This window comes from Anser brachyrhynchus (genome assembly GCF_964034855.1).
Source record: "Anser brachyrhynchus genome assembly, chromosome: Z".
Taxonomy (NCBI): Eukaryota; Metazoa; Chordata; class Aves; order Anseriformes; family Anatidae; genus Anser; species Anser brachyrhynchus.
In genome coordinates, this window is record NC_137697.1 from 9,093,959 (window position 1) to 9,113,103 (window position 19,145).

Consider the following 19,145-nt stretch of genomic DNA (forward strand, 5'->3'; position numbering starts at 1 on the left):
CAAGGTGTGTGAGGAGCGGCTGAAGTAGCTTGATTTTTTTCAGCCTAGATGAGAGGGGAACTTGTGGCTGCCTGCAGCTTCCTCACGAGGGGAGCAGAGGGACAGGCACCGATCTTTTCGCATGACTATATTGCTGCACGGCTTCTCTCCTACGAATGTCATTTTCCATAACATACCAGTATTTTCCGACTAAGCATTATACACTTATGTTTTTATTTGATTCATAGTTCCATGATAAAATGCATTATTTATTACAAGGGACTGAAGATTGTATAGACTTTAAAAAAGTAGTAATAGAACCCTTATCTTTTCTAACTTTTTTTCCTGATTCTGTGCTTTTTTCCTCACCATACAATTGTTTAAGAAAAGCTGCATTATACTTTAAAAAAAAAAAAAAAGGAAAAAAAAGGTCGTCTTGTTTGTTCAGTAATTGCAACTAACTATAAATCCTCTATATAAAATACTTGTTAAAGTTTATTGGGGGATATTGAATGTATGAGATTTAAAAAAAAAAAAAGAAATCCCAGAGAATTGCCTCTTCCCTGAAAAATCCCCGCACCCTGGGAAAGGCCTTTGTTGCAACAGATGAGTATGTAATGGATGCAGAACAGTTAAATACAATAGCTAGTTAGACAACCTGGTTATTGCAAATAAAGTTAGGTTACTGTGTTCATAATTAGTTAATTAGGATTGAGAGAAGGGAAAGAAGTGTTTCAGGTTTGCTAGTGATACATGAAAATGTCACCGAGTTAGAAAATCACACAGAAGACCAAATCACATAAGAGTATAATCACATAAAAGCTAAAACCTCATATTTCACCAGTTAATCTTGTTTTGCATCAGCGTGCTCATTAGTGAAACAGCATCAATTTCTGTGCCACGGGAAGTGGTATTGAAGAGCTGTCAGATAAATTTGAAAGCCCTGGGATCATGTTTACAGAGTCTTAAGAAAAACATCTGATTATAGTCTGTAACTACCTACTCAGGGAAAAAAGGAGCAGTTTCTGAATTCAGCTGACATATGTAGACCTGATAATTTGTAAGTGATACACTAAATCCAGAAGGTACAGTTAAATTTCTTTTCTGGATTATAATTGAGAACAAAGTGAACATGCGTTTATGTGTTGTTCAGTAAAGATGGATGAATAGGGGAAGGGGAAATAGCAATTTGGAAAGCATGCTGAGAATGTGTCTGTCTTGTCAGTTGTGATCCCAGCTCTGAGATTGCATCTCTGATACAATCACCTTCAACACAAGTCCTGACAGCTTTGCTCAGTTGTGATTAAAAAGAAGGTTTCTGGTTTGTTTTTGGTGGTGATGGTGGTGTGTTTTTTTTTCCCGAGCTTTATAGCTCATGCCTTTTGTCATCTTGAAACTGGACAACAATGATATGTTATCTTGGAATGCTTTTATGCTTATTAAAAACTATCATTTTTGCAGTGAATATTAGCATATCAGTTTATTTATTTTGCTCTAAGTATCTTGGTCTGGTGAAATCAGTTGTTTAAGTCTCAGACAGCCATACATGGTTTGTTTGGGATTTGTCTTTCTGGTAGCTCTGCCTAGCTCATCCTGCTCCTCTGCCTTACATTAGAAATCAGGGTGAATCCTGATTTCCAGCTCTCTCAAGAAGCATTTTCGATGCTTCTTGTTGTGAAAAAGAGGGAACAGCTGGTAAGCAAGTATGAGAGGCCTGCCTGGAAATGAGCTTCCCGGTTCAGAAACCTTCCATGTGCTGAAACAAACCTGAGTAGGTTGCATGTTGCTAATGGCACACTCAGTGTTGGACAGTTTCTTTGACTGTAAGTGGGATATTAGTAGAAGAGTTGATTGTGTTTACAGTAATGAATGAGTAAATTTTTGTAAATACAGAGAAATATATAGCAGAAACACGATGCTACTTTGTAGATCTCATTGTCCCCACTGCCTATCTTAATTTACTGCCTCTGCTTTTAAAAATATCTTATAGATGTTAGAAACAAGATGGAAGAAGAATGTCTTGGCTGGGACACCATTGTTTCATTAAGGAAAAATAAAAGTGTGTGTGGGAAGCATGCAATCTTGGGAAAATGTTGGCTTCCTCTGAAATATTGTATCCTCAAAACAACGTGGAAAGTTCAAAAATTTCTTTAGTTAAGAGTGTTGACATATCTAATGGATGTAGCTTGGATTTCTGGGTAAACAAACTGCCTAGGTCGGTCTTCAGTTTTTCATAGAGCATGTCATATTTGGGATCCTGGGGAAGGAGAAAAGTTTGTGTGACGCAGAGCGGCTCTGTTATACGTCATTAATCTGTGATAGACACTTTGTGTGGCCACTGTTGTCTTTGTTTCTCATATTGTTCCTCATCAACCCATCCAGAGTTTTGTAGAAGGGATATTCATTACTGATGCTCCATTCATGTAGTTTTTTTTTTCTTTTTTTTTTTTTTTCCATCCTTTCTCTGGCTTCCATTTATTTTCTGGTTCTCATTGTCTCTGTGAGGACTGTAACAATATTGCAAATTCTCATGTTTAGCAGTTATCCTAGTTTTCTTGATACTTGCAACTGCCTTTCTTCTCACATGTGCTTCATGTTTTCTGCCTGTCAATTCATGTTGCACACAAGTCCAGTCAGCTGTAATTGCTTACAAAAATATATGTGCTAATATAAAGCTAGAAAGTGCTTGCATTGCTGGGGTTATTTTGTAGAAAGGTTTCAAACAAGCAAAAGACAGGCTTCATTATTACAGAATTTGCTGAAATAGGAAAACCTTTGAAAAAATTTAAGGATTGATCAACTTGTCAAATTTTGTAGGGTACTGGAGTAATACTCTATAATAGCGGGTACTTCTGCCACAAAAGGGAAGGAGAAATGTGAACACACTTTGCCCTAGTTATCTTTATAGCTTTATCTAGTGTTTCAATGCTCTCTCCTTCCCTTCCTGAATCAAATGTCTGAAATGTGTACATTAGTTGTGTTGTTTCATGTCTTTCCAGCAAGAAACATTCTGATAACAATTTTTTTGCTAATGATTTGTTAGCAAGATTAGACATCTGTTAAATATGTTAAAAGGCCAGAGGCCAAACACATAATTTTCTTTGAAAACTGCAAAGAACACTTGCCAGTGTATGTTAAAACTTCTTGTTCAACCTTCTCTCATTTTTAGAGCAACCTTCAATCATTTTAAAATATTTGATTTAGTATTACAATTCAGGGTTATATTTCTTTGCACAGTAATATATGGAGGACAAACTTGCAGAGCTCAAAGTTAGGAAAACAATCTTTTCAGTGGTAAACTGTGCAAATTGATTTTTAAAGATAAACTGAATTGCTGATGCAATCTTACTGTCTTACAGATGAGTCTTGCATTACATAAATGTCTAAAGCATCAAAGAGGGATAGTGTTGAGGTAAAGTTGATCTATTGATTTCATTTTTTGGATAAAGGGACAAATAATATCTGAGTCTTGAATATCAGTGTGTTGCTGTTTCTCTGTTTTCTATGGAACAGCAGAAAAAAGGCAAGAATTGGTTAAATGTAGAGAGGTAAAAGTAGGGAGGTACAGAACTCTCAGAACATTATGTGGTGGCAGAGGGACAGTACCCTATATATTCACTTTCTAAGTATACACCCACACCCACTAGTAAGGCATCAAAGAAAAGTATTTGGTTGGTTCCAAAATCTTTTTCTTTATTTTAATTTATATTGGGGGGGGGGGGACACAAACAAACAAAACAAAACAAAAACAAACAAACAAAGAAGGTGTGTGAGGGACGGTTTCAGATTGACCCAGGATGAAACAAAAGGAAAAAAAAAGCACATAAGACCTTGCATTAAAGTTGCAGTAAAATGGCGAAAAAAAAAAGTTATTTTAACATGTGTGTCAATGTGACATTGTCACAGAGGGTTGACAAGTGGTGTGTAGTGCAAAAGAAGTTTTTTTCAATTCATTTAAATAGATAAATACCATATTGTAGTCTTTCTGTCTGTTTTTTTAGGTGTGAATATTAATAATTTATCATGTTTATGCAAGTGTCTGTGGTATTTCTTAGATGAATATACATCATTTTAATTGCTTGTCAATGTTTAACAAATATTACAGAAATTGTATTTTCTGATAACTAATTCACAGTTTATCCTCTATACGTTACCATGTATTTGGAAAATTTTCTGTAATTGGATGCATAAAATATGTTTCTTAGTATTTATAAACACCCCGACATAGACTTACAGTTGTAAATTGCAATCTGTTCATAGAGTTTCTCCAGAATATGTGCAGTTGGCTCAAAGAGACACTAATTTCAAAAAAAGTGCTGTAGTTAAATACAGGCAATGGTGTTCTATCTCCAAATACTGAAAGAAGCATTTGCTTCATGTTTGAAGTCCTCCTTTGTTTGTCGAAGAGTCATTTGTGGAATGAATGCCTTATATGACTCCTCTGAAAACTTAACGAAATCTGCACATCAAAATAAGCTTTCAGTCATTATTAATATCATAACAGAAAGATTCTTTAGATTTTGGACCAAATTCAGAACAGACATTTGAATGAGGAAACAATATTAATTACTTTACTAGCTTAGGTCTTTTGCATACAAAATAGCCTATTAAAGGAGCCTTAGTTAAGGTACCTAGTCAAAAATTAGAAGATAAAATAACTGAGGATTCCTGTGCAAACTTAAATCAGTCTCTCTGTGCATTTGCATTATGTGATCACAATCTCCTTTTTCATTCTGTAGAACTGGGGATCGTTTAATATATCGAGTGGCTAGTAATTGCTAAGCAGATGCTCATTATTTTGTCCTGTTACTGATCAGGGAACAGTTCTAGGTCTGACTGCAAACTGTTCAAACCTTTCTCTAAAAATACATTCTTCTCTGTATTTTCCTGTTTTGCTCATCAGTATGGTAAATAAAGGACTTCCAAGTCCTTTTTCTCTGTGAGAGGAAGAGCATGCTTTATTCTCTATCTTGCAGATGGGAAGGTGAGATATGGTTGCAGACGCAACCTTAAATTCTTGAATGTCTCATTTCAAAGCTGTAAGATTTCGTTTTGCTAGGAAAAGTCGGCAAAAGAGAAGTGTAATTTCCTATGTGTTCAAGAAGGACTTAACTGTCTCAAATTCCTTTGAGTCTGTCTTTTCCTCTTCCATTTTCCCTTCATGTTTCCGTTTTGAGTCTTCCTTGTCTCTGTCTTCCTCTTTGGCCTGCTTCCCTCTTCACTCCTAAATGCCTATGTGGTTCCAATTAATCCCCCTTAGATTACTTGCTTTATCCCATAGCGCTTTGGGGCTACTTATCCAATCTCAGAATTTCCCCATATACTGAAATAATTCTTCATGTCTGTTCGCTTAGTGAATTCCAGTTTTCCTTTACAGTGCACGATCCCTGTCTTGTAGCTTCTCGCCACATCTGCTGTGTTCTGTGGTATTTTACAAAGCTTTGCTGTCTCCTCTCTCCATTATTTTTTCCCTTTCTGCATTCTTCTATTTCACTTCACTGTCACTCCTTCAGTGGGACTTAGTACTCCTCTCAACAAGTTACTTCTAATCTGTCCATGTCAGCAACCAGTTTGCCTTTCATCTTCGTTGCTAGTCTGGACTCGCTGGACTCCTAGTCACAGAATAATCTCGCCCTGCCACTGTTTCACTTCTCTGCAATAAATTAGATCACTCATCCTTTACCTCAGTGTCCCATTTTGTCAACTGTTAGTCTTGCTGAACTTCTCTGTCTCTGACGGGGAACGTGACTGGTCACCCTCATACAGCAGGCATGTGTGGTGTAGTCTCCATCAGTGATTGAAGATAAAATATGTAGTTACTGATACAACAGTGACTAAGAGTTGAATTAACCAGCAAGATGCCTTATGAAAGGTCATCTTGGTATCAAAGCCAAGGCCTTTGGTTTGGTTGGGAAGTGGGAAAGCTCGATTTTGCAGAAGTGCTAAAATTTAATTTGAGATTTTGCAGATTTCTCCCATTTTAACACAGAGATTTTTTAAGGATTTTACTGAATTGTGACTTAATAAACAAAAACTGATCTTTATACAAGAATAAGATCTAAATTTGAAAGTGATGTCTTTCTCTAAAATAACCAGGGAAATACACTTAAAAATAAACATAAATGATTCCCAGCCTTGAATTCTGTTGCAGCTAAATGGAACACAAACCTCAGCATATCCAAGCTTTCTTCTAATCTATAAGCTATGAATTTTGGCATGGTTGAAATCTAGCAAAACTAAATTATAGAATCATAAAATCATTAGGGTTGGAAAAGACCTCCAAGATCATCTGGTCCAAACATTACCCTAATACCAATGTCATCCACTAAACCATGTCCCTAAGCACCACGTCCAACCTCCTCCTGTCCTTCTTTTAAGTCCTCTCCAAAATACGTATATTGTATTTTTTGTTCGTTTTGTTTTTTTTGTTTGTTTAAACAATAAGCCTGCTTAGGGGGGTGATAAGAACTCTCTTAAAATGTATTTTTATCTTAACCAGGCCTAACTACCTTTATTTAGTGGTAGTAGGATTTTTCCGGTAGCTCTGATGCTATTCTGTATACTTGAATCTATGCAAAATTTGTATTTTTCTTTCAAGCACTTATTGTGAAAGCCTATTCTGACCATATAAAGCCTATACGACTTTTTAAAAAGGCTGTAGAAGCTAGTAACTTCTTTATCTGTTAATGCTAAAGTTGCAGGGTTTTCTTTTTAAATTTAGGAATAGCAGCAAAGTACACAAAATGCTATAAAGAAATGTTTGTCCAGTCTTGAAATAAACAGGGGTTTTGATGTTTTATTTGTTTGACAAACAGGTACATACAAAGTTCCACTGCAGACAAGCCCATGCTCCAGGCACTGACACTTCTTGCTTGGCATTTTCCTATGATGGTACTGCCCTTGCCAGTCGGGGAGGTAAGTGACTGAAAGAACCCTCAGATGTGTTGAATGTAAGACAGTCTTAATGTGGTTCAGTGAAAAACCCCAAATGTTTAAATCATACCATTTCTAAATGTAATTTATTTATGATGGAGGTAAGGTAGTAAAATCAGATATAAACCTGAAGTGTTTCACAGTCTACGTCTTTTGTTTTGATATACCATGCAATAATGTGTTCCTGAAAGTGCGTTTCACAGCACTTAAGGAATATTTTAAGAGAACTTTGTTGTTTATGTTATATAGTTCCTGATCTGTCTTGTTGCCTAGCATTGATAATTCACCAAAAGGGAAATTATTAGCTTAATTAAGAATTAAGACAGATTTCATTACATAATTCTTTCTGGTAAGGTTACTGCCTCTCAGTAAGAGTCTATCTGTTGTAGAGTTATTAATTCCTCAAGCAGCTTTCTAATGCAGTGTACCTTTATGTTCTAATTGAAACTTTTACGTAGTTTAAATTATAAGCATCAAGCGTTGATGACTGGAGGTAAAAGGCCAATTTGTACTTGAATGGAAAGAAGCAAAAAATGAAATGTCTACAGGACAGAAAAAAAAAGTTTTTAAAACTTAAGGTAAAACATTTTTATAAAAGTCTCTTAATAGAACAGACCAAGCCTTGAGAAGGCAAAGACATTTAGGAAGACTCATTCACTCCGTTACTAGATGTATCGATTGGGATGGTGTCTGCTTAAGATAGCTTTTCAGGTAGGGATTTGTGTACGCAGCATTTTGCAGGCAGGTGCAAGCATACAGTCCGAGCTGTCTGGATGGAAACCAGCTGTAACCAGGAGCTGTGTGTATGCATTAGCATGGCCTCAAGGCCAAATAAACAGGCCTAGGGAGAGGCAGCGTATGTTAATGTAGCCTTGGTATTGTGCCTGACATATGTACATAACATCTGGTCAGTTTGGTATGTAGACAGAATGAGATTTTTTATACAAAATACCATGAGAGAGGTATTCATAGATTGTAAACTCCCTGAAAGAGGAGCTGTGATTTCAAGCTGAGGGGAGTAGCTTGCAATTGTCTTTCCCCTTGCCCTGTCCCTGATGAGTAGAGCGGAACTGGTGGCTTTTACAAGAATATGCAGCTGCTATTGGATGTTACTTAACTCATTTCTTTGTATGTTTCTATGATTCCAAACATTTATGTTCCCCTGATCACATCTTGCAGAGTAAAATGATGGTAGGCTTGTCCTTAAGAGCCCTAGGCTTACTAGGACATGTTACTGGTGCTTAGATTGTTTCCTGATTGCTGTTCAGGCTCCTGATACTCCATAAGTGGTTGAGGTAAAAAGTCTCAACCCTGCTGGTCCTTACTGAACAGAACACTTGCTATGTGAGAACCTTCTCCTCCTTGGAAAGTAGGTGAACCATCTGTCTGTCTATTCTGGGCTAAGTAAAATGCTGCTTCTGCCTGCCAGTGGTGTTGCCACCACAAAATCCACACAAGCATACTTGAAATGACTTTAAAAAACACTGGTGTGCCTTTTAAATATCCACAGCAAACAAGAATAATACTAATGTGAGGAATATTCAGTAGAGTTGTTCTGAAACCTCAATTTATGTAAATTCTCCTATATTTTGCATTTATGAATGGAGATAACAGAAATGACCTTTGCATATTTTAATTGCTTGTGGCAGTTGCTTGCCTGCTCTTCATCTGTCTCCAGATTTTGTGTTATGTTAAACAGACTTTGACGTACTTATGCTCTTTCTACCTCACTCTGGTATAAACTGTATAAGAACTTGATAGTTTGCAGAATATATGACTGTACAGACATTTGGCCCCTTAATGTGGTTACAAGAGCTACAGTTGTCTCGTGGCTTTTTTGTTTGGTTGGTTTTGTTTTAATTTCTGTATGCTGTGTTGAAGAATAAGGATTCATACCTTATTTTGACTTGTTTGGTTAGTGCTCTAATATGAGTATTGCTTTGGATCTGTACCAGTAAAAGCAGATGTAGATCCAGCATTCATAGATTAACACACCTGCCAAGTGCTGAGGATCAAAGGGCAGATAGCTGCTTGGGTGGGGACTTTCATTGAAAGCCTGATGGACTCTCCTGCATCTGATGTAGATTCTGTGTCAGATATGAGAGAGATGAGGCAGGGCTCAGCTGCACGCACAAGGGAAAATGAAAAGCTAAGGAGATGCTTATGAGAGTTCCCAGTCTTATTTTTGTTGGGTATTAGGTAGTGACTTGACAGAAACTTAAGAAAGTGATATTTTTACACACTTGTAACTGTGGAAGTCTTTTTTTCTACGTACAGTAAAGATAGGATATGGGAATGTTTCCTTTGTTCATCAATAGGATTTGGGGTCCTATTGTAAAAATAATTTTTGACTCCTGGTCTGTACAGAATCCATTTTAGTAATAATAAGAAACAATGATTTCATTAATTCCATGAACCTCATGATAGTTATTTGTCTGTTGGTTCGTCAGTAAACATACGTGGAAAAATCAGTTTGTATAAGAGTTCCAGGTTGGTATGGCTTGGGTGATGGTGATAGCTATTCCAAGCTTAAGTGCAGGATTCCTTCTCCCAAATCCTTTGGCTCAGGGTGAGTGTAATACTGACCTGTGGTGCCTCAGAGGGCTGTTCTTGAACTGTTGCAGCTCCTCATGCTGAACCAGAGCAGAATGCAGAAGCGCATACCTTGCTCTGTAAGGTGTCTCTCGCTTCCTGTAGTACCAGCCTTCATAGAAAGGTTCTGAGTTTATAAACATGATGTATTCTGATACTTCCTCACTGTAAGTTGTGTTGTACTATGTCTTTCGTTTGCTGTATTTTGCTTTTCAAAATATCATTTTGTTTGTTTCGTTGCTTTCCCCAGTGATCTTTGTCCTTGAGCTTTGCTTTCAACATAGGACTCCCTCTTAAAATAGGAGCTTCTTGAAGGGCGTTGTTGACTTTAGAATTTTTGAATTTCTGGCAGTGCTTTACTTTGGCAGTGTTTTTACTTCTTTGGGGTGCATTTGCATCCATTTAATTGTCTTCCTGGTCAGTATCTTCTGAGAAAAAATAAAAAAGAAAAATCTTTGTAATCTCAGTGCACTGACCTTACTTTGACTAAAAGCCAAGTGCAAAATGCCTATCCTGGCTCACCAGAGATTCTTTCTAGGACCTAATTGTTTCCTCTTGATAAACCCGTTCCTCGGATGGACATAATGGTGTCTGGCCTGTTTATATCAGACTAGATTGGTATCCTTCTAATTAAAATGGCAACGAATAGAGTTTGAAATGCTATAACATTTTTAAAGATTGTGCCAAGTCTGCCATCAAGAAAAATACTGAATGATCTAAGAGTGGGTTATTTTGAATGCTTTATACTGAACTGCACACCTCTCAAGTTCATTTATATTTTTGTTTAAGGGTAATTATTTTGACCACATGTGAAGTAGTTAAAAATAGGTCAGTACTGCTACAGCTCTCATAAAGAAACTCATTAGGCATTGATGGAAGGTTGCTAACTGGAAAAAAAAATGGTATTGTGGCATATTGATATGTCTGCTTTCTTAGTAACAGTGGTTTCAACTCAAGGCAAATTAATTTCAGGCAGAAATATCATTTTTACAGCACAGAAAATTTGAATTTAAAGATGAATTTTGGAAATCTTATACTACTAAAGATGGTAAGAGTTTCACAGCATTGGCCAAGTTATTCTACTAGTATTCCTCCCTTTCCAAGTACTTAATCTACTATTTCTGCACCATCTAAGACAATGCTGATTTGAAGTCATCCAAAACTCCTTGAGTCCATCTGGAGTCTTGTGATTTTTTTTAAACCAGAAGAATACACTTTCTTGTTAGAAGGAGAGCTGTGTCTGAATGTCTGACTGCATCTCTCCTGCTAAAGCCTGGCAGGACTACAGCTTGAAGATCATGTCAAGGCTCATTCCACTGGGAACAGAACAGCCTTGGCTGCTAGCCTTAGATCTGTCCCTGTGCAAGAGATTTGCAGAGCAGCCAAATGGTATCATTTGCGTACATTTATAAAGTGCTGGTGCTCTAGATATAACATCTAGACAATAAGTGGTTTTTTTTTGTTCAAAGTGGGAGGGGAAAAGGGAGGGCTCACGTTACAAGACCAAATGCTTTGAAGTGCTTGGGATGGTGTCTACTATGAAGGAATAAGAAAACAGATATTCCCAAAATAGGAAGGCAACATTTTTCATTCATGTCATTTCTTAGTTTTCCAATGAAAAGAAATATATTATATCCTAGACATCATTTATTTAAGTTGTCCACTTCTTAGAAATATTTTGTAGTTAGGCATTATCCTGGTCTTTAATATAAACATACGTGATACATGAGGCCACACATTACTGCTTTCCCTGTGAAAGGTACTGCTTGCCTTGATTTCTTTTGTTATGGCATGATATGTTTGTTTGTGTATTTATTTATTTTATTTATTTTTGCATTTTATTTCCAAGCTTTGCTTTGAGCTCTTAATCTCAAAGGTTGGAAACACACAGAATACTCCTAGATGATTTAAAAATAAAAATAAAAAATATTTCCTTACAAGGTTTGAGTGTTGCAAGGAAGCAGGTCCATTGATTGCTAATCACTTTCCTGCTCACCAGTTAGGTCAGGAATATTTTGTAACTTTTTTCTGAAATTAATCTCTGGATGTTTTCAAGGAGAATTGTTTGAAAGTCCTTCTTTTTGCCCTTGAAATCACTGAGGCACTGATGTAGAATACAAAAAGATGTCTAGGTGTCTGCAAGAGGTGCCTCAGGGCTCAAGTTCTCATGCAGAAAATATGTATCCCAGGGGGAAGGTTAGCAGAGAGATACAGATCTCTCTGAGAATAACTAACTAAACTTTTTTCTTACCTTTTTTTTTTCCTTCCTTCCTTTTTTTTTTTTTCCTGGTACTCACTGTGTTAATATGTCATAACTTTTGGAAAAGGAATAAACAGCCTGACTTTTACTGGCCTACGGAGTCACACCATGTTTATCAAACACAGATGAGAATAGCTATAAATGTCTTGCTGTAACCTCAACTTTGGCTTTTATGGCCAAAGGTGTTGTGGAAGGGTGTGAAAAGGTTTCACAGCAAGCATGGACTCGTTTGCTTCCCTTCTACCCATTACCCGAGCACTTCTGGCTGATTCCAGGGCCCATTCTTCATACTGAAGTTGCAGTTTGTTTCTGTTTGCATGCCGAAGAAGCAGGAGGGCTTCTTGTGCCTTCTCTCCTTCCTTATCATTTTTCCAGTGCAGGTAGAAACCAGACACGTAAAGCTTGTTTAGCTTTTGATTTAGTCCATCTGTGGTAACATTTTTTTTTTTAAATATATATCGTCAGCAAAAGTTAAATTTCCTCCTAACAGTAAAGCACCAAAGCACATAAACAGCATAAAATGGTGTTTGGGGAATCTGATTCCACTGGGGGTAATGGTTCTTAGCAGGAGGAATTGCTATGATAGAGTTGAGTCACTGAGCAGAAGTTTCTGATCTACTGGAGTGCAGCAGGTGGAATTTTTCATCCTTGCATTTTCATAGTCATTTGGGCACAAAAAGCTTCCAAACCATCCCCATTTTGAATGTTTCTACAACATCATTCTGTTCCTTTTCCTGTTTCTGAGTTAGAAGATGAAATTTTCTGCAGATGTCCAAATTCTTGGCTTAAATTCTTTCTTGCTAACCTTTGTTCCTTTTGTTTCGTAGGGGATGATACTTTAAAGATGTGGGATATAAGACAATTTAAAAAGCCTCTTCATTCAGCTGAAAGACTGTCCAGCTTCTTTCCAATGTAAGTACTCTTAAGTTATTCCAGCTAGAAGAAACAGTGGTAGTTGTGCTGAGCAGGAGGGAGTATACCAGAGATGTTTCTCAATAGATACAGAATAGTGCACAAAGAACTACACGGAGGAGACTGTGCAATAAGGTTCTTGGCTATTTTAGGGTTTAACATTGCTTTCAAATATCTCCTATTTCATGTGATAATTCTTATCTATCTTTGTTTGTTTTATGCCATATTTTAGACTCATATATCTTTTGCCTAATTAGATTAGAAACTTTTAGGAGGAGGCCAGTTCATTGCCTTATGCTTGTGTAATGAGATATATCAAGTAAGCCTCATTCCTATTTGGTCTATGATTAATTAAAAGAAAAATCTGGATTGAAAAGTAGACATAACATAAAGGTGCATGGTCTGAATTCAAGTTATGATGTTAGAATTGCTGATTACTGTTACTTGGTACTAAAGTACAGTATAGTAACGTATATTGCTAAGTATTGTTTTTCATATTTTTATAGGTGTTAGCTACACTTCTGTACCTGTAGCGCAGTCCTCTGTAGAACTCTAGAGACACTCTAAAGACACTCTAGAGACACAATATACAATTTCAAAATAAGATCATAGAAAGGAAGGTTAGGGACAGATCAAACTTGAAGTCACAAGCACTCACTCTATTTTGTAACATACACGAAGAGTAAACACACAAACATTCTTGGCAACTGAATAAACACAACTGCTGTGCAGCACTGAAAAATGTATCATCAGCAAAAACAGATTTCAAGATTGAGTTATTTCTTATGAATGATTATAACCAGATTTAAAACGATTTTTTTTTTGTTTCCTATGTGAAAAGTTCACATGACTTGAGAGGAAGAGAAATTTTGCTAGGAGGGGGATTTTTGTATTTTTATTGGTTTTGCCAGTTTTTCATATTCTATGCACAGCTGTAATTGTAAATGTGAACTGTGCCTGATAACTATAGTAATAGATGACAGCTGACAAAAGTTGTTTTTAAGCTTTGTGATGAAAGGATTAACAAATAGAAAGAATTATTTGTAAGGAATGTAATCTATAAATTAATTATACATTATTACTGGTTTGCCCAGTATGATGATTTTTTTTATTCAACAGGACTGATTGCTGTTTCAGCCCAGATGATAAAATACTTGTCACAGGAACCTCCGTTAAGAAAGGTGGTGGCAGTGGGAAGCTGTTCTTCTTTGATCGGGAGACGTTTCAAAAGTTGTATGAGATAGAAGTTACAGATGCGGTATTTATTTTAGTTTTCTTCTGTCCACTATTCCAAATATGAATGAAATCATATTCATATGCTTTTTTCACCTTAGACACAGTGACTTTCTACTACTACTGTAATTATTTTTTTCCTCCATATTTAAGAGAAGTATGACTACAGGTAGAGTGCTATTTTTGCTATTCTCCTTTCACTTAAATAAATAAATAGAAACTTTAGACAAGGTCTATAAACACTAATAGACCTCTGCTTTGGTGTTATCAATGTGTTGCTTAATGATTGCCGTGCACCATTCTGGAGCTGGGAAGTGAGGCACAAATCTGAAAATTCTGACATACACATTTATGCTGTTCATTCCACTAGTTCTCATGATGAAGTGCAATTTTGTGATGACAAGCAATGCTGTTTGTCTCTGAAACTAAACTTACGGCTGCTATAGTATGCATTTCAGTAAGCAGAAGTATTTCCTTGTACAGAAGGAAAAAGATTAATGTCATAGCTGAAAAAGTTCCTTCCTTGCAGTGTAAATAAATAAACATATAGATTATAACATTCAGTAGTGGTAGACGCTCAAACAGAATTGCAGTTGCTTAACTATGAGACATTCCCATTAGTTATTAGAATCTGTCAACTAGCCACATCTTTATTGTGTTATAGTGTTGCAGTATATTGTTCTATCCTGCACTTTTTAACTCACCTCTTGAGCACAGTAGTCTTTCTTAGCACAGCACGCCAAAGATCCTTGTGCTTTGAGCTCATTTAGACAGAATTTACATTTATATATACTTTTCTTTCCAAGTCTAATTTTCTCTTCTAAATTTGCTCCTAAAGTAAATTCTACTTATGGATGAATTTTTTATATCCATCATTTCTGTGGTAGCAGTCTTGCAAATCAAACAATGAAGATCTCATGGTAAAGCAGAAAGCATGTGGTTTTCTGGAGGAGGCATATTTCTATTTTAAACAGATATATTCTATATATAGGTTTTATACTACACTGCAATTTTTATTCAGTCCTAGAGAATTTCTCCAAAGATAACATAGACTGGATTTTAAATTTTCCTTCTATGGAACATACCAGTCCTCAACTTGTACGCATTTCTGATGGATGGTTTGTTTCGATTGTGTGTTTGTTTTGATTGATTGTTTCAGTTGTGGGTTTTGTTTTTGTTGTTTGTTTTTTTCTGATACCAGTATCATAAGCAAGCGTTTATAACTGTTTTGTGGGGGGAAAAATAAGTGAATGACTCAGTATTCCCACTGAAACTCCCTGACAGATCAAAGAAAACAAACTACACAAGATAAAGTGAGGGAGGCAGATTCTTGTGGCAGCTCTTCTGTTCTGGTGCACAAGAAACAGAATAACCTAAGCAACTCCATTCATAATGAATATGGACACCTTACAGCTAAGCACCATGATAGCGTCTTCATTTGGTGGTGGTGAAGTTGGTAATAGTGTACAGAAAGATTACACTGAGGTGTGAGATTTGCTTTGAAATAGAAGGTCTGTTTACTTGCTGAGGTAGATAATGCAGTGGGAGAGTCCAGAAGATACTGCTATTGTTTTTTCTCAGAATTGTGAGATAAAGTTCTCCTGCTTCAAAATGTGGAAGAGACACAGAGCTGAGAACCAGCAGTAGAAAATTGTTGGAAAAGCAAAATTATGGGCTCATGAGTAACTTCATCAGGGGCCACTTGCACAGTAAAAATTTAAGTATGTATAGAAATCTCAGCAGGTTCATAATTGTTGCACTGCAAATTTATATGGGTGTTTGATAATTATATAGTACTTTTAAAGACTGTATTAAATTACTTTTGCCTATGGAGTTTTGGTGCTGCTGTTTTTTCTTCATTTGTAGTTATAAAATTTAAGACTGACATTCTCCTGCTTTATATAATATACTAGATCAAATTAAAAAAATGGAAATAAATGAAGAATTGTTATGTATAAATGCTGATGTTACGGCATAGTTTTCAGTGAGCTTACATTAATAATACCTCTATAATCACTGTCTAGCTTCCAACTTCAGCACTACACATCTAAGAAAAACACAGGTAAATAAATCAACCTAAATCTAAAAGAAGAAAAATTACTGTAAATGGTGTTTTAAAATCAAAGTAGTATGTTTTTTCAAGATCTTTCTATTGTTTGTATCTCTGACTTTTTCTTCAGTTTTCTTTTATTTTCTTCTCAAATGGCAGTGTTAGATGAATTGTAAATGAAAAAAGCCATGCTAAAAACAAATGATGTTTAAAGAGGTAGGCTTTCTTATTTTATAAGCCATATTTGCTATTTGTTGGAAAGAGTGTTAGCCTATAAACTGATAGATTAATATCTTGTGTCTAGTTCATCAAAGCACTTTTTTCAGCAGCACAGTAATTAATTACTTGATTTCTGTTTACCTCCTTCTTGGTTTCCATTTTTTCCTTATACTCTCTCAGAGGTACAGATAGAGCGGTTAGTAAAATCAGAAATAAATACATACTGTTGTCTAAGACTTCATCTTCTGTAAGTAAATATCCCAAACCTTTATCTTTTGTGTGTTATCTAGTGCTTAAATATGTAATTGCAATGTTGTTTTTTTAGACATTATGTATATGAAGTTACATTACGCTAATATGTGTAGTAAAAGAGCGCAAGTACACTAGTGTATCTCTCTACAAAGAGCTAGGGCTGCTCTTGTTCCTCATTAAAAAAAATTTCATTGATTTCACATGGAATTAGTCCAAATGGCTGAAGAAAAAGGACATCATTAGTCATTTTTTTTGAGTATGAAATTAAAATAATAGGACTTCTTGTGAGCAATTTTGTACTAGCTTAGTGACAGAACATATATAATCAGAATAACAAAAAGTGTACTGTGAAGAGAAAACAAACTATTAACATTTAGCTGTTTTGTTTTGTTTCACAAGTTTTTTGTTTTTTTTTTTAAAGGAATTTTTAGTAAGCTTAGAAGATTGAAAAACAGCAGTAAATAACCAGTAAATTTACCAGCCTGGTAAATAGCCAGTGCAATTGGCCTGTGAATGAACCTAGGAAGTAATGGGTGAATATTTAATGGACAAGTTTAATGGACAAAGCTGTGTCTGACATTCCTTTCCATCATGCTTCACAAATCTTTTTTTCACCTTTTCTTTCAAGTTTTCATGGGAAAACCCATTACTGCGTCAGAGCTGCTGGAGTGAAACCTTGTGCTTTTACTAATAGACTAACTGCCTGATTAGTCTCTGCTGTTGTGGCTGGATATAGAATATTAATTTGTTTTCCATTTCACGTTAGGGTTGGGGTATTTTTTTGGTCACAGTCTGTGACTAGTCGTTTTTGTCACACTCTTGAACGGCATCCCACCAGTAGCCTATGTAGGCACTGAGACTTCTCCAGAACTCAAGCTTCTCAGATAAATAGCAATAATTTTTGAAGAAAAGCTAAACACTGGTTGTTAAATGTCAAAAGTGGTGTAGACCATGGGTTCTTTTTGGCTGGTAGCAGAGTGCCTGCAGAACAGGTGAAGAGAGCACAGTGGGCAGAAAAGAGCAGAAGTGTTGCTTTTCCAACTATGCTCTTCTGACTCCTGTGATCTGTGACTTGGAGGTATCTTGACGCAGACATAGGTATTTTAAAATTAAGAGCACTCAGTGGATTTTTCTTCCATGAGTTTATCAGGGAATGAAGCACCCATTGCAGGATGATGGCAGGGTCGTTTACTTGCTGCAGATTAAATCAAAACTCTGGGGTCAGAACTGCTTTTCCCACTCCTGTAAGGTTGCTGATGTTTTCTGTACAGTGCTTCAGCCTTACTCTGGTACAATGTCTACAAGAGTGATTGGAAATGATAAAACTTTGTATTGTAAACATGGTTGTATATTCTGAAATACATAGAATTCTTCTCGTAACAAAAATGAAGCTTTAAAAAACAGGTCTTCATCCTGCTATGCACATGCGTCTTTTTGGTATTTTTTATGTCACTGTTTCTGATATTTTGTCGTAACAGTCTTGGTTCTTTTGCCCTCAACTCAAATATCCACAAGAAAATGTTTAAATTAAACATTTTGTAGGTTTATATTAAACAATGTCCTTCAGTGGAACTGCAGAGGGACCTGGACAGGTTGGATCGATGGGCAGAGGCCAGTGGGATGAGGTTCAACATGGCTAAGTGCTGGGTCCTGCACTTTGGCCACAACAACCCCATGCAGCGCTACAGGCTTGGGGCAGAGTGGCTGGAAATCTGTGCAGAGGAAAAGGATCTGGGGGTGTTGGTTGATGCTTGCCTGAACATGAGCCAGCAGTGTGTCCAGGTGGCCAAGAAGTCCAGTGGCATCCTGGCTTGTGTCAGGAATAGTGCAGCCAGCAGGACCAGGGAGGTGATCGTCCCCATGTACTCTGCTCTAGTGAGGCCACACCTCGAGTACTCTGTTAAGGTTTGGGCCCCTCACTACAAGAAGGACATCGATGCCCTGGAGTGTGTCCAGAGAAGGGCTATGAAGCTGGTGAAGGGCCTGGAGCACAAGTCCTGTGAGGAGCGGCTGAGGGAACTGGGGTGGTTGTGTCTAGAGAAGAGGAGGCTCAGGGGAGACCTTATTGCTCCCTACAACTGCCTGAAAGGAAGGAGAGGGGAGCTGGGGGTCGGCCTCTTCTCACAGATAACTAGTGATAGGACTAGAGGGAATGGCCTCAAGCTGCACCAGAGGAGGCTCATGCTGGAAATGAGGAGACATTTCTTCTCAGAAAGAGCAGTCAGGCATTGGAACGGGTTGCCCAGGGAGGTGGTGGAGTCACCGTCCCTGGGGGTGTTTAAGGAAAGGTTGGATGTGGTGCTTAGGGACATGGTTTAGTGGGTGATATTGGTGGCAGGGTGATAGTTGGAGCAGATGATCTTGGAGTTTTTTTCCTACCTTAATGATTCTATAAGATTTCATATTTCAGGATGTACGTAATGGACTCTCTGCTTGTAATGGAAGGGAGATTTCATCATTAGGCACCAGTCAAGGAGGATTTAATCGTAATTCTTGGGTTGATTACGCAAGTATGAGATCTTCATGGGAACCAGTTATAAATACCTAGTGTATGGGAAATAGAGTTGGGTACACAACATTTTCCGCAATGTTAAATTAATTTTAAATAGCTGTGAACAGCCACTTGAATCACTCTCACATGTCTGTCATTCGTTTGTCTGGTTCAGACATATCAACCAGTAGCTATCCTTATTAGAAGCAAGATTGATTTTGGCA

General features: G+C 36.9%; 1 protein-coding gene and 1 long non-coding RNA gene across 2 annotated transcripts in view; one reads left to right on the forward strand and one right to left on the reverse strand.

The window, feature by feature from the left end:
- The window catches only part of WDR70 (WD repeat domain 70), a 138,007-nt gene that overhangs the window by 93,133 nt on the left and 25,729 nt on the right, over positions 1 to 19,145 (forward strand). Inside the window, exons 11-13 of the mRNA XM_080572896.1 lie at positions 6,795 to 6,894; positions 12,592 to 12,676; positions 13,796 to 13,934. Coding sequence (XP_080429022.1) covers positions 6,795 to 6,894; positions 12,592 to 12,676; positions 13,796 to 13,934 — 324 coding nt within the window. The remainder of the gene's footprint in view (positions 1 to 6,794; positions 6,895 to 12,591; positions 12,677 to 13,795; positions 13,935 to 19,145) is intronic.
- The window catches only part of LOC308185138, a 210,939-nt gene continuing 208,604 nt past the window's right edge, over positions 16,811 to 19,145 (reverse strand). The window contains exon 2 of the long non-coding RNA XR_013943150.1: positions 16,811 to 18,014. This is a non-coding gene — a long non-coding RNA (uncharacterized lncRNA). The remainder of the gene's footprint in view (positions 18,015 to 19,145) is intronic.